This window comes from Oryza brachyantha, chromosome 7, assembly GCF_000231095.2.
Source record: "Oryza brachyantha chromosome 7, ObraRS2, whole genome shotgun sequence".
Taxonomy (NCBI): domain Eukaryota; kingdom Viridiplantae; phylum Streptophyta; class Magnoliopsida; order Poales; family Poaceae; genus Oryza; species Oryza brachyantha.
Genome location: NC_023169.2, coordinates 18,826,234 through 18,845,006, shown reverse-complemented (window position 1 = coordinate 18,845,006; position 18,773 = coordinate 18,826,234). Strand labels below are relative to the sequence as shown.

The window sequence follows — 18,773 nt, the reverse complement described above, 5'->3', positions numbered from 1 at the left end:
AATTGTAGGTAAAAAGTGAAAATTGGTTTATTTTGGAACGGAGGGTGTACTGATGAATCCCTTCGTTATAAAATTAAGCGGACCAAGCCTCTTCTTTTATTTATTTATATCCCTCTGTCCTAAAAATAATTTTATTTTTCTTCCATTACACACATATCAATAAATAACAAAATAACTTCCATTTTATCAAATTCTAATACAATTGTACCCTATTTTATATTTATATATATATATATATAGAGAGAGAGAGAGTACCTTTTGGGATCTCAAATAATCAGTTAAGGATCAGGATACGACGCCATTAAAGTTTGCTTGTTTACTCCTCAGTATCCGTGATTTGGCTGGGAGGCAACGAGCTTAGGAGATGTCATGCATGCAGGCATTGGTTGTTCTCATAATGCATCCCAATTAATACATCCACACAGAATGTTTCGTTTTCTGTCAACGAAAGCATGCAGGTACATACGTACCCTTGCTAGCTACTCTACTACTCGAACTCGATCTTGATAGTCATTATCGTTAAGATCGATCATCCCGGATAATCATGATGATTCTAAGGCCGCAAGCAAGCTAGATAATCATCGATTACTCGAACGTACGCATGCAAACCCCGACATATATATAATTAATTAGAACAAGTATAATAACATGTCGTAAGTCAGCTAAATGCTAAGATGAAGGAGGGATGACAGGAGAAAGGGAAGAAATAGACCGTAAGCTGATAGCCGGCTCGGGCAACAGAACTAAAAAAATTCTATGAGAGACAAATAAGTTATATATTAATATTAAAAAACTATTTATATGGATAGGCTAGGAGAAGAATACAGATAGTTTTACTGTCGGCCTGTGTTTGTTTTGTTGCAACGCGTTCGTGCAATTAATTAATGGATGTGGCAAATTAAATGTGGTGATGAATGAGTGGTTAATGACGATGTCTCACCCAGAGAGACCGGCAACTTAATGAGCCCAGTGACTTTATAACATCACTGCCCGTACACCATTAAACTCCATGCATGGCTGGCTTCTTGTTGGATATTGGTCGATCGATCTGAAGCAAACAAAACACACACACGCGGACGGACGGCCATTAACATGCACGTCTTCATTGCGGCGAGAAAGATTCAGAGATTTCGCACATACTACAGTAGTATACTCCTATATATATGTGTGTGTGCATCAATGGTTGAATCGATGAGTCACGGGCAAGTGAATCGGTCGCATATAGGATAGGTTGGTTGTTGCAGAGGTTGCATGCTTTGTTGCCGTGTGCGTGGCCGTGCAAACATGCATGTTGGACCATGCTATATGCCTATGCATGCGGATGGAACGTAACGTACCCAAACAGCAGCGAACAAATGCAAGCTCCAACCTCTGCATGGATGATTGGTTATGTTTTTTTAAGTCAAAATTTAAATTTAGAATGGATTTTAAGATATTTTTATCGTAGTTTATTTTTCAAACACATATGTCTTTTGAAATTTTCCCTTAAGCTAAACAAACACCCCATGGATCGACGACGGTGGGCCTGTCACGTCGGCAATGGCATGCGGCCATGTACACCCGCAACGCAACTTAACCAGCGCGGCATTTGCACATCGGTTCGGTTGCACGCTCCCCTTCCTGTACAATACACTTGCCACTCCTTCAAAAACGCATGATTGGAAAATATATCTTCTAACACATTCTCAAATACGAATCCAACGAAAATCTCTTTATCTCACTGAAATCCTATTGAAACGCATCCACGTGTGCCTAATATTCATTTAAAAAAACAGGATTTAAACTTAGCTCTGATAAGTAATGCCATAGGGATATGCTCCGCCATCACAACCCCAGTGTTTTTCCGCAACAACACCAACTTTAATCGCACTACCAAGTAGGTTGAAGCCAGCGGCGGAACCGGAATTATTTCAAACATAAAGCTTAATTAGTTGAATTTATATATCTTTATCTTTATCTTCTAGTTTTTAAGTTTTAAAATAAAATTTCAATGCATATTTAGGATCAGGAGTAGAGCTGCAGCCCTAACCGTCCTACTCCTTTCTCCGCCCCTGGTTGAAGTCATATAGTAGTAAAAGTAAAAGTCCAACGCTAAATCGGATAAACCCAATCTTTTCGCTTATATTTATGCTTATGCTTATAAGCCAAAATTGAAATTTTTAACCTTAAATTTTAAGTTAATTTTGAGATTTTTTTTCTGAAGTTTATTTTCCAGTATTAATTAGTATTTAGCTCGCTAAGAATACATATATAAATTTTTTATTCATAAATTATTATTTATTTGTAAATATGTTGTTTAGTTTTTTTTAAAAAAAAGAGCCAAATAATCGCCCCCTATAAAAACACGCGTACTGCCTGAAGCGCCTTGTATCAAGAGCTGGATGAACAAAAAAGTTCTGGCTGGAATGGAACTGATTAGTTGCAATCACTACTCAGCCAGTAGTACTGGTATACGAGAGCAGCGACCGTATGATGATAAGTCGCCGTCCATTTGACAGCAACAAGTTGTAAGCATCCATCCATAGCTAGAGAAACTAGCTATCCATCTCATCTGTCCTTCTCTTGATTGATCTGGCCTCTTCAATTCGTCCTCTCTTTGTCGCCTGCGTCTCCTCCAAATTATATATCTTCTCCACAATTTGGCACTTTGCATGCAATTGCCTTCACCACTTAATTAGGAGCTCGATCATGCATGATTGCCACAATTAATCCATCTATACTACTAATAATTAATTAATATCAGCCACTAATCATTCATTCATCCATCGATTCATGCATGCATGCATCACTGAGCTTGCATACGTACAGGCTGCAGCAGGAGGACGAGATCGAGCTGGATCGTTGTCGCTAGCTCTCGAACAGAACGTCGTAACAGTGACAGGTTGCTAATTAATCAGCTTTTTTTTTTGTGTTCCTTCTCCTGTTCTAAAAATAATTAAGCTTGGAGGCAAAAAGGAGAGGAATCAATCATCAATCTGCTGATATATATACACTTATGTTAGTGCCTGTAGGGCTGTGATCTAGCATCAGACATGTCGATTGGAGGAATTGTTTGAGCCACTCTTTTGGGTCCATGAGTGAATCATCTCAACTTATGATCAGCCCCACTTGTGGAGGCGACACAGGGATCATTTGTGTGTGTTTATCTAAACAAGGTTATCACAACAGAATTGTCGCATCAATCATGCTCCTGTTTAAACTACTACTACTGACTAGCTAGTATCTCAACTTTCATTCCCAAGTGGATTAATTATTTCGGCCAGCCAATTCATGGATTTGGAACGGGGAAGAGCAATCCCTAGCTAGTTCCTCCTGCAGCCATGCACTCCATAGGACATTCATGTCGGTATCTATTTATCAGGCATCTAAAACTTTGTCTCTCTCAGTTTATTTTTGCAATCCCATAGAATATATTATTTGAGTTCAAGTACATTACACCACGTTCCTTATTAGCAAAAGGTTTTAGGTTTAATTGACGAGGGTAGGCAACTTAATATAAACTCCTACATCCCGTTTTTAATATTCGACTCTGGTAAGTCATTTGTTTTATTCAGAAGTTTCTGGTAAATATAGAGAAATACAATTTATGTTTAAAGTACTTGCAATGATAAAAAAAAACACAATAAGTTAAATGATACTGTGTCTTTCTAATGAGGTGGGTGGTCAAATATGTTTCCACACAACAACGCCGTCAAACATTTAAAAATGAAAATATGCGAGTGTTAATCATTGAATTGGTGTTTATAAAATACATGAATAAATGCATTGAGAATACATAAAGTAAGGAATAATTACATATGATTTGATAAATTAACTGGAGAGTATTATATCCTTTTATTTAACACCATTGACTTTTGTGTCTACGTTTTATCTTTCGTCTTATTCAAAACGTTTATGTAAATATGCAAAACTATAAGTGATGCTTAAAATGTCTCCATAAATAAATTAAATCATAATAAAATGATTAATGATCATATTTTTTTAAAAAAAATGAATGGTTAAGGGCGCGTTCGCCAGGTACTTACCTTCCTTGTTTTCTATGCGCACACTTCCCGAAATGCTAAACGGTGTATATTTTGCAAAAAATTTCTATAGGAAAGTTGTTTTAAAAAATCATATTAATCTATTTTATATTTTTAATAATTAATAATGTACTAATCTATTACTATATTTTTCATGTCACCGTAAGTTAACTTACCACCCCAGTGACCGAACATGGCCTAAGTGTAGGTATAAAAGTCAGAGGCTTAAATAAACAAAATCGGACAGAGTATATATTAGCTTTATAGAGGAGCACCGTGCAATTGATAAGCTACATCCGTCCCTAAATATTTGATGTCGTTAACTTTTTAATATACACTTAACCATTCGTCTTATTAAAAAAATTACATAATTATTAATTATTTTTATATTATTTTATTTATTGTTAAGTATACTTTTATGCATATATATAACTTTATATATTTTAAAAAAAATTAAATAAAATGAATGGTCAAACTTATATAAACGTCAAACATTTAGGGATGGAGGGAGCAATAGTCATCACCTTTTGGGGTTTCGCTTGCAACCCTGCTTGGTCACCTGAGCCTGAATTCAAAAACCAGGCTTGGCCCTCAAAACATCAAAAAAAAGGGCAAATAAAAAGGAAAGGAAGTAATAAGGCACCGCTGGGAGTGCAACTACTACTCACATAGTATAGACATAGGGTAGCCAAATTCTTTATAGTGCAAAGGCTACATAAGCCTTTTCTTTTTCCATGAAAGAAGCTTTGAATCCCAAATGTTAGTAGATGGATCTGGTCAACTGGAAACCAAGTGACAAATAAATTAACAGCGACCAAACCTAAGCTGGAGGCCGGAGCACGATCAAGCAGCAGTAATTGTAGTAGTAAAAGAACAGCTAGCCAGAAACCAAATGGTCCCGGGCAATTGCTGCCGACCAGGGCAGTGATCAGTGCTCTTCTCAGTTCTCATGGCCAATTTGCTTACCCTTTCTTCTGCTTATAAACTAAAATTTAATTTTTTAATTTTAAATTTAAAGTTAATTTTAGTATTTATTTATCATAGTTTATTCTTTGGCCTTTATTTTAGATTGATAAAAACACATCTATGAACTGTTTCTCATTTATGATTTTACCATTGTATTTTTTCTCTGAAAAAAACAAGCAATTACACACTTAGAATAAAAGGCACGGGCTCTTGCAGCTGTCCATTCATGGTCGGTTCTCTGTTGCAAAGTATTACCTCTATTCACGAGACAAGATGTTTGATTTTTTTTATAACGTTGATCATTTGTCTTATTTAAAAATTTAGTATAAATATAAAAAATAACAAGTCGTGCTCAAAGTTTTTTTATAATAAAGTAAGTTACCAGCAAAATAAATGGTATTTTCATAATATTTTGAATAAGATAAATGATAAACTTTGACAAAAAAAATCAAACGTTTTACGTTATTAAAACGGGGAGTAGCTACAGTGATGGTTGCCGGCCGGACAGTGCAGTTGCTTTCATCTGGAGCAAGTGGTAGCAGTTAGCTGATGCTGATCTGATGTGCATATATAATTTTTGAGAATTGAGATGTGGCCAGTGAGGAGGAAGCAGTGCTACCCTGTGCTCCCTTGTGTTGCCTCCAAAGCATCGTCCAGCGTCCTTTGCAGTAGCCCAGGCTCCTTCAACTCACACAACCATCTTGCACGTGTCCTGTCCATCGTCTGCATGCAACCTTCCCCATGAACAGGAGAGAGAAGATTAGACTAGAAAATAAATTATAATAAAAAAACTTAAAATTAACTCGATTTAAAGTAAAAATATTTAAATTTTTGTTTATAAGAAAAACAAAAGTCAAAAGATGAGGGTGATAGAATTACCTCTAATATCCCCTAAAACTTTAAAGAAGACCCCTTCTAATAACCACTTTAGAGTACTTTACCCGTGGTAATTAATTCAGTGAACATAATCACAGAATAACATGTCAATAGTTATGGAGTACTAATTCATGAGATTTTGGTTAGAATCAAGTGCTTATTTGCTAGTAGTACAAAACTAGCGGAGTATTGTGCTAGATGGAAGTTGTGCGTCTGAAATCAACGATCCGTGCGAAACAAATACCAATCCGGGGAGATTCCAGTTGTTTTCGGGGAAATTTGCTGGTCGTTTTCGAATGGTGACCAGATTTGAAGGACGAAACGGGCAGCAGTGGTGGTGACCTGGACTGGAATCAGCGGCGGTGTGACTGCAACCGGCCAAGCAGAAGCAGTGGTGCTGGGGCTGGACTGACACACCGGGGACCACGCAGTTGGTGGCGACAACGGATCCGGAGAACTCGCCCATGGCTCCATGTGCATCAGTGCATGTCACAAACTTTCCGCCTGCCTAATCAAACCCGACCCGTCCGCTCCTCCCCTCCACAAACAAATCCTGTATATTTCTCAGGATCCGGTATGATCATGGTAGGGTTAAGCCCCCTTTAATATAAGAATTTAATTTTTTTTCTACGAAATCCTTTGAATTAAAAGAATGAACCCTATAAAATTCTATGAAATTTATATGGAATGCCTCTTCCTATATAAGTTCTGGAGGAAATTTAACAAGAAGTTAAACCTCATGTAAAAAATCCTTTGAGTCACTGTCTCTCCTCAAATTACTATGTTTTTCATTAAACGGTCATTTCTACGTTTTCCTATGTTTTGTAATCCTCTATTTTATATTTATATTCCTGTCAGAATCATATGTTTTTCGTATTCATTTTTTTTGTTCCTGTGATTCAAATGGACCATAAAGAATTTCAGTGAGCGAGGAATATAGAGGGGATCTGCAAGGAAGTGTTTGTTTGGTTTTTTCTAATGGTATATTTGTAAAAAGATAATCTTTAGAAATAAAACTTTCATATATATATTCTTAACGATTTAAAAATTAAGACTGAAAATAAACTTTGGTTTATGATATTTCGTTTTACACGTGTATTTATATGAAAATCATGTGTTTTCTCTATTTATTTTATTTTATCATGGTGAGTTTGAGAGGGAGAGAAAGAGGGGGGAGAAGAACATATGTAAATTGGATGAACCATCGGTGCACGATTAATTAGCTATTTATTATTTTAAACTTGAAAAGATGGTTAATATGATTTTTAAAGCGTACCGTTTAGTTGTTTTTTTTGGGGTAAGCATGGTCACTAAAAAGATAAGTTTTCACCCTTACAGCATCAACGGATGCACTCATGATCATGTTTCAACGTAGCTCTAAATGTTTAGAAGGCGACGGTGATAATGTTTACTTGGTCTGGGGCAGTAGAGAATGTCAGACAGTGAGAGACGGTTAGAGTAGGGTTAGCAGGAGGATTGGATCCTCTGACATTATGTTAGTACCGTTAAGACCATCGATGTGTGGATTTTACTCTTATTATCCATGCATGTATTAGAGAATGTAATTAATAGCATTACCACTATAGTAAAGTATGCGAATCTGTTAGAAGCTCATCCTGCCTGCCTTCAATCGCGGAATTATACTTCTCTTCAGATTCTTCTCAGAATGCGATTATATGGTGCCAACAGTTCGTAAAATCTCAACGATTTAGACAACATCCCCAATGATACCGTAGTGATTCTCAGGAGTTGTTTTGTCTGTTCCATGCATTGGTTAGGCCAAGGGCATCGTAATAGTACCCCCACTACAGCACAGTGATTACCGGTGTCATGTTCAAAACTCAAAAAGAAAAGGGGCATAAAAGAAACATGTTGATAGAACCTGGCCCTGGATGCAAAACGGAACAACACGACAAATGATCCCATATCATCAGTGAAGCTATACTCCGTAATAAAGATATTCATTTTATTCAATTTTTTTATCAAATATATAAAGCTATATATATATATATAAGTATATTTAATAATAAATAAAATAATATAAAAATAATTAACAATTATGTAAATTTTTTTAATAAGACAAATAGTCAAACGTGTAAAAATATGTTAACGGTATCAAATATTTAGAGAAGGGAGTAGTATAGTAGCAGCAGTAGCAGTATTTCGACATTTCTACAACTATATAACGCTCTTGATCGCCTGACTCTTATAACAAGAGCACCAAAAGCACGACCAAAGGATTCTTTATATTAAAGTTTCGTAATTATATTATATTAAAAATGACTTCCAAGATAGTAGTACTGCTTATATAATTGTCAAATCTAGTAAGTCTTACTAACTTAGATGGCTATCTGTGGGGGCTCACAGGGACTGTAGTCCACAAAAATATAGAGAGGTGAATATGTAGAGTGCATATGGTGAGTCGGTTAGAAGTATCGAAGTTTTTAAAAATTGAAGAGTGAGAGTCCGTTGAATTACACGTCAATTTAAAAATAAAATATTTTTACGTGAACAGCTAAACTAAGATTCATATAACCAAATTTTAGTCGTGCAGTTGAACATGCTCAAAATCAGACAGGCATGTGCTAAGGAGTAAGGGCTCAAGTACAGCAGTTATCGGTAGACCGCATCCATGACCCCACATTTTTGACGAAGGATATATTGCAGACAATACTCTAGTCTAGGTGAGGTTAATTCGGTGTTTTCACGGCCAGAACAGGAAGGTAAAGTAGTACGGTATAAATGCTTGTTGACTCGTCAGCCTGGGCAGCTAGCTCGTACGCTTGCAAGTGTGTGCCAAGGGATTAGTGATGACAGTGAGAGGTCAAAACACCCAAGGTAAGTAAGCCAGTGGTAGTTTCTGCTACTGCCGTGCCATGCATCCGTGTGTTGATGGATTTGTTGGAAATTCTAGCGAGAAGTAGTAGCATGCGAGGGAAGGAGTAGGGATTGCCATGCTCAACACTGGCCAGTAGCCACAGCTTGTTGGAGCTGATATATATGGCTGCAGAAACTGTGGTCTTACGAGCCTTCACGACGGTGCAACAAAAGCGGGGAAAGGGCGGGGGGCGGGGTGAGGGCAGCCATCCCAATCCCATTCCCATGCACTGCACACCACCACACCACACCACATAGCTGAGCTGCCTGCAAAGGTGCACACGCGCGTGCGCACGTAAAAGTCGGTGGAACACCAAAAGATGAGCCAAAAGCTACCGATTTGCATCTTCCGTTTCAGCCCGGTACCAAAGGAATTGGGGTACCAGCTGTTTATTTACTGTCTTTGACATTCACACAGGTTACAATACCAACTACCTAAGGCAAAAGAGAAAATAGTAAATAAATAAGGTTGGCTCTTTATACCAGAGTTATCTATATGCTATTGCTTAATTATTTAAGTGAGAAAAATAATCAGCGATAAAATATTATAGCTTACCTTATAGCTAACATGTTATACGTGTTAGTAGTATGTATAAGCTTATAACTAATTGGTTCTATCGGTAATTTTTCTCTTAAGTGTAAATGTATTAACATTATGTATTACTGTAGCAAACCAGTGAACATATGTATAACAATATAAAACATAAAAAATGAACGGGTATCCTATCCATCTCTAATAACGACGAGGAGTGCCTAGAGCTGTTAGGTATATGGTTTGCGCTTATACCTAGTTAGCATTGTGTTATATGGCTGTGTACAGAATATATTATTTCGTAGTTTGGAAACAAGATAATAAAAGTTAAGAACTAGTTCATCCTATAAGGCTGAAAGAATGAACCTCACTGTTTTAACTGGAGTGTTGTTGAAAGATGGAGGTGGTGCTTAGGGCATGGTGCCAACGTTATGGTGAGGAAGGAAGAGCCTGAGAGTAAAAGAGTGAAGTGAAAGAAAATGCTAGAGTGTGGTGTGGCTTTGGGTCACTTAACAATATATGTTTCACTCGTAGAAAAGTCAGAAATTAAGTGTTTGGATGTCGAAACTAACACGTTTGACCCTCTAATATTTGATATAGACAAGCAATGGCCAATAGACATAGTAGACCATGTCCTTTGAATGGTTATGTAACCAGCGTGAAAAATATAACAGCATATTAATATATAATTAATTAATTAATTAGATATACAAAATATAAAAATATAATGATATTATTCTGTAAATCAACTTTCATATATAAAAATACATGCAAAATATATCATTTAGTATTTTAGAAAATGTGCACATAAAAAAACACAAGAGAATCTGGTTTGTTTAACTAAGCGAAGGAACGCGGTCATATTGTGCCATGACTAAGATCTTGGAGAATGCTACTTTTGTACCGACGAGACGAGGACGACATATGTGAGAGAGGTTTCCAATGCAACTTCTTGTATTTTTTTTCTCTTTCGCTTATGCTTATAAGCTCCTGCCTTCGGCTCTAAATATTTGATGTCGTTGATTATTTTATACACGTTTGTTCATTCGTCTTATTTAATTTTTTAAAATATGTAAAGCTATATATATATATATGAATAAAAGTATATTTAACAATAAATAAAATGATATAAAAATAATTAATAATTATGTAAATTTTTTCAATAAGACGAATGGTCAAATATGTATGAAAAAGCGACATCAAATATTTAGGGACGGGGGAGTAAAATTCAAATTTAATTTTAGAGTTTATTTTGTGGTTTTTTCACCGAAGTTTATTTTGAGCACCAACTTAGATAGTTAAGAATACATACGTAAAAGTTTAGCGACAAATTATGTAAACAGCTAAACAATAAACCTCTGGATTTTTTTGGGACGGGCGGATGGATTATGTCAATTATTCCTCTTTGGGCGATTGCGTCATATCATAAGCACTCACTGGCCTTGACAGCGTAGTTAGACTTTTCTCTCTTCTCCCTATTAGTTGGTAATTATGTATAGCTGGCATCTCGACGTCTGCATATTTGTCTCAGGGTCTTTCGCTTGATCACAACAGAGCGTCACCCTGGGCTCGCTGAAATTGCTTAACGGCTGACCTGGCAAGGTTTTTGCATCCTGTAAACCCAAAGAGCATGTAAATTCCAAGCTAACTATAAATATAAACGTATTACAAGGAAACAAGAGAAAAGAGAAATAAGCATCGAGCTAGGTAGCATGAACTATAAGACATACACATGTGAAACCAATTATTAATATGTATTATATGTTTTATATATAACTATTATATAAATTAATTATTAGATTAACACCGTTGGCTATACTGTTAAACTCGCTCTTTAAGTATCATATCATTTGGAGGAGGAAACTGGAGACAGCCTCGGTCCGGTCCGTGGCACCCAACAACAAAGAAACAAAAGTGGTGGGGGCCCACAGGCGTGGCAGTGGGGCCCTGGGGAAAGTGATGTCGAAATTATCCCCCGTCATTTGTTTATTGGATTTGTGCATTTGCTAGGATGCGCTTCGATCTGGGGCGACGCAGCGAAAGCGACCGTCGCGACAGGGAAATCACACGCCACGCAAGAATTCATCCCCCTCCACATCATTCGCTCGCCAGCGTAATTCCAATTCCAACCGGATCATCATAATTCTCCTTATTATTAAGAGCAGGCAGGCTATAAGCCAACTATAAGTATATTTTATATAGGTAAGATAGGAGAGAAAAGGAACGTGAGCTACTAATTTATAACCAACTACACATGTGTTTGAAGATAAAATGTGTATATAATATGTGAGATTATGTACTAATATTTTATAGCTAATTATTGTATAAATTGACTATTAGATTGACTACAGATGAATTGGAGCTAGGAGCTGGCTATTGAACTTGCTCTAACTCATTCCCTGATTACTACTCCGACGCCTGACGCGAAGAGATTGGCACTTTCTTTCTGCTGTGTTTTGTCTCAGCTCTGATTGATTGCCATCTCGTAGCAACTGTACCAATTTTTTTTTCCGCGAGAGATCCAGCGTGAAAATAAATTATCGAGAGAGAGAGAGAGAGAGGCAGACAAAGCCATCTGCTAAAAGAAATGGTGAGAGACTGAGGAGGCCATTCTTACGGGGAAACCCGCGGTTTGAGAGCATAAAAAAAAAAAGAAGGAAAGAAAAAAACTACCCAAATGGCGTCGCAGCGTGTGAAACAGTATCCCATGGGAGGTGTTGGGGCGGGGGGTTAAAAGATAATCCAAACCATATGTGGATGATAGTTTTTAGTTTGCATGGGGAAGTGTGCCATCTTATCGTGAAAGGCAGCAGCAGCAGCAGCTACTGCTGTTTCGCTCGCTCGCAGTGAGCTGCAGAAAGGACAAAGAGAAACGGGACGGCGGCAGTGGTGGCTGGCTCGAGCCTCGAGAAACGGGGTGGGTGTGGGTGCCTTCACCACCTGTGGGTCCCGGTCAGCACCCGATATTACGCCCGTGTCGCTCACCAAAAGCTCAAACACCCCCCTCCCAATTATTTCATACTACAGTACTCCTACCTTCGAGGCAAACATCATTTTTTTTCTTTTTGCAACTGTTGATTATTAATGTTATTTAAAAAATTAGTATAAATATAAAAATATCAAGTTATATTTGAAGTTCTTTTGATGTGATAATAATGTAAGTCACAAGCAAAATAAATGATATTTCTATAATTTTTAAATAAGATAAATTATCAAATATTATAATAAAAAAGTCAAACATAATGAAGGGGAGTACTTCCCTAGCAACTTCATTTTTCAAGTTTTTTATTCCTGTCTTTAAAGTTTCATAATTCGTTTTATTTGAAAATTTATAAAAAACTTTTAAAAAATCATACATAAAGTACCATTTATCTTTATCATCGTAATAAAAAATTAATTATAAAAAAATTAAATAAATGAAGAGTCAAAACACTATATCCATAAACTAAAAAATAAAATTATTTTGGGACGAAGGTACTGCTTCCTTTTCTTTCAGCCCTCTCCGTTCAAAATAAAATATTTTACTCCCTTCCACGTGTATTACAAAGACTAAATACTTTAATTTTTTAAAGCCAGATATATCCATCCGTAGTATATGCTCCAATACATTTATCATTTCCATGCTAAACTCGAAATGTATTATTTATTTTTAAAATAAAATATTTGTGAAAAAAGTAAGACAAAATTAAAATAGTTTTTTAGAAATGAGTGATTACTGTTACTGCATCCATCCAAAAATATATGTCATTTTTAACTACTTTTGACTTTTTCACGAAATATTTATTTTAATCAATTATTTTCTTGAAATTTGATAAAGTAGAAAATAGAGAAGGTATTTGAAAAGGCATGATACAAATAGATTTTAAATTGTAAGCGCATTTCGGTCCCTGTAGATTTGCAAATATACTATATACGTGAGGAATGCTCAAAATGTAGGTATTCGTTTTTATTGCCGTACGGTCCTCCAGCAATAGAATGGCGCAATCAATCCCCATCCTCCACTGCTGGTACAATCAGGAGTAGCATGGCATATACAGCAGTAAGAAGAAGAACAAGAGGTGAGAAAAAAAAATAAAGGAGAGAAAGAGAGCGATAGAAATTGGAATTGGCCATGGAGTCCTCTCTGAGTGTGGAGGAGGAGCGGATCGAGAGCTGGAGTTGGACATGTATAAAAACGGGGCCCACGGAGATCCAGATCTATCCAACGCTGCACCCATCCAATTCCATCCCCAATTTTGCACCATGGGGAGGGGAGCTTCTCTTTTCACCAAAAACACCCTCGCTAATCCTCCCATTACCTGTCACTCCCCTCATGTATAAAGTAAACAAAAGTTTAGGTTTTTTTCTTTTATACTCTGTCTGTCTTTAAAAAAATCAATTCTTCGATTTTTGTGCCCAGCGTTTGATAATCTATCTTATTTGAAAAATTTTTTAGAAAATTAAACAATTAGTCACACAGAAAGTGCTATTCATGATTTATCATCTAATAAAAATAAAAATATCAATTGAAAAAAAATTAAATAAAATAAAGAGTCAAAAATTATAGGTAAAATATGAAAAATTGGTTTATTTTGGGACGAAGGGAATAGCGCGGGGTGCGCACTAGTCCTCCTCCTCCTAGCTGCTTCTTCTTCTAGCTCGGCTCGGCCTCGGCTCGGCTGCAGTGCGAGCTCGCTGCTCTGCCCTGCTCTGCTCTCCTCTGGGGAAGGAAATGGTGCTCCTTTCTTCTTCTTCTTCTTTCTCGCTGCCTCACTGGCGCCGCTCCGACTGATCCATCGACCCGCCCTTCAGCTTCTTCTATCTTCTTCTTTGCTCTTCTTCTTGAGCTTGCTCTGTAGCACGCTCTAGTGGTGTGTGAGCTTGGCAGTCAGGGCGGACAGCGGAGGCGGAGGAAGCTCGGTCGCTTGCTGGGGAGCTCGCCATGGACGCCTACGAGGCGACCAAGGTGGTGTTCTCGCGGATCCAGGCGCTCGACCCGGACCATGCCGCCAAGATCATGGGCTTCCTGCTCATCCAGGACCATGGCGAGAAGGAGATGATACGCCTCGCCTTCGGCCCCGAGGCGCTGCTCCACACCGTCATGGCCAAGGCCAGGAAGGAGCTCGGCCTCCTCCCGGTCTCCGGTCCGGGGACGCCCACCTCCGTCGCCGCTGCCGCGGCAGCGGCGCACTCGCCCTTCATGCTCTCGCGCCAGAACTCCGGCCGCTGCGGCACTGCGCCGTCGCCGCTGTCGGTGTCGTCACCCTCCTCCTGGGCACCTCCCCCCGTGTTCTCGAGGAACAACAGCATCAGCAATGGCGCCGGGGAGGAGATGGTTGGCCTCGGGGAGGAGCTCATCAGCCCGGCCAACGGCGGTGGACCGCCGTCGCCGTTCTTTGGTGGCGCGGGGGGCGGGGACCCGCTCATGGACGAGCTCCAGCTGCAGGACCAGCTCGCGTTCCTCAACGACGGTGGCGTCCCAGCCGGTCACCAGATGCCCATGTTCGACGGCGGCGAGTGCCGGAGCCCCGGCGCGGGAGACGGCGGCCTTTTCCCCTACAACCTGGGGTGGGCCAACGGCGGCCCCGGGCACCGCCGGAGCGCCTCCGTCAGCGAGCTCTGCCTCGGCGGCGCCGACGGCCTCGGATGGAAGCCGTGCCTCTACTACGCGCGCGGGTACTGCAAGAACGGCAGCGCTTGCCGGTTCGTGCACGGAGGCCTCCCCGACGACTCCGCCGCTCTAGGCGGCGGCAAGATGGACCCGTCCGCCGTGGAGCAGCAGTGCCAGGACTTCCTCATGCGCTCCAAGTCGCAGCGCCTTGCAGCCGCCGCCTTCCCCTACTCACCCACCGGCTCACTCCCCGGCTCCCCCTCCGCGGCTAGCAAGTGCCTTAGCTTGCTCCTGCAGCAGCAGCAAAACGAGAGCCAAAGGTGCCAACTTTCCACCACCGAGCTCCTGGTTTCTTCGCCCCAACCTGTTAGCTCCTAGCACCAGTACTTACGCAGCGCGATTCCGTCGATTTGCAGGGCGGCGGCAGCGGCGGCGCTGATGCTAAGCGGCGACGAGGCGCACAAGTTCATGGGCAGGCCACGGCTGGATCGCGCCGACTTCGCCAGCATGATGAACCCCGGCTCGCGGCAGATTTACCTCACCTTCCCGGCGGACAGCACCTTCCGCGAGGAGGATGTCTCCAACTACTTCAGGTATCCCCACCGCTCGCCGCCGTGCCGTGCCATGCCATGGCCGCCTAAGTAAGTTCAGCGCGTTTGGCCGGTGAAATCTTGGTGTCTGACGCCTGTGCCGCCTTGTAATCGAAGCATCTACGGCCCCGTCCACGACGTGCGCATCCCGTACCAGCAGAAGCGCATGTTCGGGTTCGTCACCTTCGTCTACCCGGAGACGGTCAAGCTGATCCTGGCCAAGGGCAACCCGCACTTCATCTGCGACGCCCGCGTGCTCGTCAAGCCCTACAAGGAGAAGGGCAAGGTCCCCGACAAGTACAGGCAAGCCGAGAGCTTCCCTCTCGCTTCCGGCAACAGTTACACCGGCCACATTGCCCCTCGAAACCCATTAAGCCAATTCTTGCTTGCTGTTACTTCGCAGGAAGCAGCACCAGCCGGGCGATAGGGTGGACTTCTCCAGCTGCACTACTCCAACTGGACTGGATGCCAGAGATCCCTTCGACATGCACCAGCTCGGTAAAGCCTTTCTCTTTCTTTCTTTGTTCATTGGTGATTGGGCGCATGATTGTTTGCTGAAACGCATGATTGGAATGGTGCCAGGTGCAAGAATGCTGCAGCACTCCAACAGCGCCAACGAGATGCTGCTGCGGAGGAAGCTGGAGGAGCAGCAGCAGGCGGCCGAGCTGCAGCAGGCGATTGAGCTCCACAGCCGCCGCCTCATGGGGCTGCAGCTGCTAGACTTCAAGTCCCGCGCAGCTGCGGCGCCGACCCCCATTGGTAATCCGTTCAGCCCGTCCCAGACCACCGCCACCGCCACCGGCGAGTCGCCGCCTGATTCCGGTAGGGCTTGGGACATTTGGTGTATCGCAGTTTCGGCTGCTGCAGCAGATGCAGTTGGCTAATGTTTACCACGAACATTTGCTTGCTTATAGCAGAGCTCGGTAAGGGAAGCGGCTTCCTTCTTCCTCACAAGAAGGCGGTCAACGGAGTCGATAAGGAGGAATCCGCCGGGGAGTCCTCCAGCCCTAACACAGACAGTGACCAAAGGTGGAATTTTGCGATTAACATATCGTCTCATCGTCATCATAATCATTTGTTATTTTCGTCACACTTAGCTTTCATCCAGCAATGCCGAGAAGTAACACTTCACCAAACTGATCTTTTTGGTCCATTTTGCTTCGCAGCGCTGAGCATAATCTGCCGGACAGCCCGTTTGCATCCCCGACCAAGGCAGCCGCCGGATTCGGCCGCGATCCTTTCGCTCCCAGTGAGGCTGAGATCATCGCCAGCGCGTCGACCGGCTGTAGCGCCTCCTACGTTGGCATCAACAATGGCGGCAGCAACGGCGGCACTAACCATCTCCTGCCTTCTGCCCTGGACATGCCATCGCCGAAACCTTATTTCTTCCCCATGTCCAGGTATGTGTGCATCATGTAATGTAATGTATGGCCCAGGTGCTATTTTTGTATTTCAAATTGTACAATACTACGCATCTGGGCGCCATGATTTGCTGAGTGCATTATTATCATGCATGCAGGCTGGCCTCCGATCACGGCGCGATCGGAATGTAAAGTTGTTCTGAATGGAAGTGAGTAATACAACTACTGCCTAATCCTAGTAAGCATTTGAGCTCTCTCCTCCTGCCTTTTCATAAAGTCTATATCAAGCTCTCAGCTCCATGCTTCCTAGTATTGAATCATTTGCTTTTCACCCCCCATTGGAATGATGATGGTGCCTTACTCTTTTCCTCTGGCCTTTGCCATCACTTGCCTCTTGCAGGAATACTAGCAGCAAAGAAAAGAGAATAGTGGAATATAGGAAAAGAGTGGAGAAGTTGCAGCATAGTGTTAGTTTCAGTCGCCCTCCTTTTTTTTTTCCTTTCCTTTTCTTTTTCATTTTTCAAGAAGATAGCTTTATTAAACCATAAAGAGAAGAAAGAGGATGCCCTGGCCTCCAGAAGAGAAGCAGCAGCATCATCATCAATCAAGCCACCAACAACCACACCACCAATGTTTTAAAATGCAGTGCCAATTTCAGATAAAAATTAGGGCCCCCTCCTATTACTACCATATCATATCCCACCTTAGTTACTGTTAGCTACTACTATTACTACCACCCACTCAACCCAACCACCCACCGCCATTGATGAAATTACTACCCAAGTTCTTGATAAGCTACCACCCATTACCATAGCCACTAGTTTTTATAGCATTAGGTGTGATGTTTAGCCACAAGACTAGTACTAGTACCAACCACAAGATACATGTAACACTACTGCCTGATTGCCTGTTTGCAATGGCAGTAAGTACAGCAGATATGTAATGGACCCAGAACAGAGAGTGAGTGAGAGAGAGGAGGCTAGCTAGTGTAGTGTATGTAAAATCACAAGAAGATGAACAAGTCAGTGTAGGTGTCGATGAAGGGGAAAGGACCACTCACTGCACCATTCTGTTGTTGCCAATATGGACATGTGTCAGCCTTGGTGTTCATGGTGATGGTCCCCCTGATCAGCAAATGCAGTCCAATACAAGAAAAAAAAGGAAGTTTTTTTTCTTTTTATAAATCCAGATCTCCTTCGCATCATACTTGCATTGTTTCTACTCTGAATGCGTTGAATCACTCTCATTTCCATTTGCTTTTGAGTTGAGATTCGTGGTTCCTTCCCCCGCCGGAGACGGCGTCGCCGCCGCCTGAGTCTCTCTGTTTGCCCCCTTGTAAGTAGATCCAGGGCCGACGGCGAATGGAGGCGTAACCTGCCCTCGCCGGCGGCGGCGACGGCGCTAGGGCTCGGGTTTTTTTAGTCTTGGGGGGAGATTGGGAGGTAGTCTGAAGTGTGGCTCATGGCGGTCGTCGGATCTTGATCTGACGGTTGAAAGATGACTAATCCAGAAGTATTTGCCTGGCAAAGCATACTAACGGAGTAAAGAAGATTACCTAGGATCGATTTGTACTGCTTGAATTTGCCACTGCTCCAGCGATAGATACCAGTGAGTGTGCTGTCACTCTTTTTAAAAGAAGATTTGGTCGAAAATAAGGATTTCAGAAGAATATATATAGCAGCAGTAGTAATAATGCATTATTGGTCGTGAAATGAAAGAAGGGAAGGCGTAAAAGTGGGCACCTTTGGCGACATGCTTTTGGGGATGCTAGTGCCAGCAGCCCCCCGCAGCGTCAACATCCAGAAATCAAAAGGAAATGGACATCCCGAATACGACGCCACAATTAAACAAAGTTATTACTTCCATTATTTTTCTACCACGCCAATCATATGTACAGTGCTCCCGGTACAGTAATACGTTTTTTTTTCCTCCTTCTGTTTTTTCTTTTTGACGTTTTGA

The 18,773-nt window shown here is 41.3% G+C and overlaps 1 protein-coding gene across 2 annotated transcripts; it reads left to right on the top strand.

Annotated features, from left to right (window-relative positions):
• The first annotated feature begins 13,913 nt into the window (after window positions 1-13,913).
• LOC102717080 (zinc finger CCCH domain-containing protein 53) lies at window positions 13,914-17,998 on the top strand. Of its 2 annotated transcripts, none has more exons than XM_006658081.3 (9): window positions 13,914-15,183; window positions 15,280-15,456; window positions 15,571-15,756; window positions 15,857-15,951; window positions 16,036-16,275; window positions 16,368-16,482; window positions 16,620-16,853; window positions 16,973-17,052; window positions 17,215-17,998. In XM_006658081.3, exons 1-8 carry the CDS (start codon window positions 14,195-14,197, stop codon window positions 17,004-17,006), a joined length of 2,070 nt encoding a protein of 689 aa, XP_006658144.1. In that variant the 5' UTR covers window positions 13,914-14,194; the 3' UTR covers window positions 17,007-17,052; window positions 17,215-17,998. The 2 variants fall into 2 exon arrangements, with proteins under 2 accessions (XP_006658144.1, XP_015695256.1); XM_015839770.2 differs by having other exon boundaries at window positions 13,915-15,183; window positions 16,371-16,482.
• The last annotated feature ends 775 nt before the right edge of the window (window positions 17,999-18,773 follow it).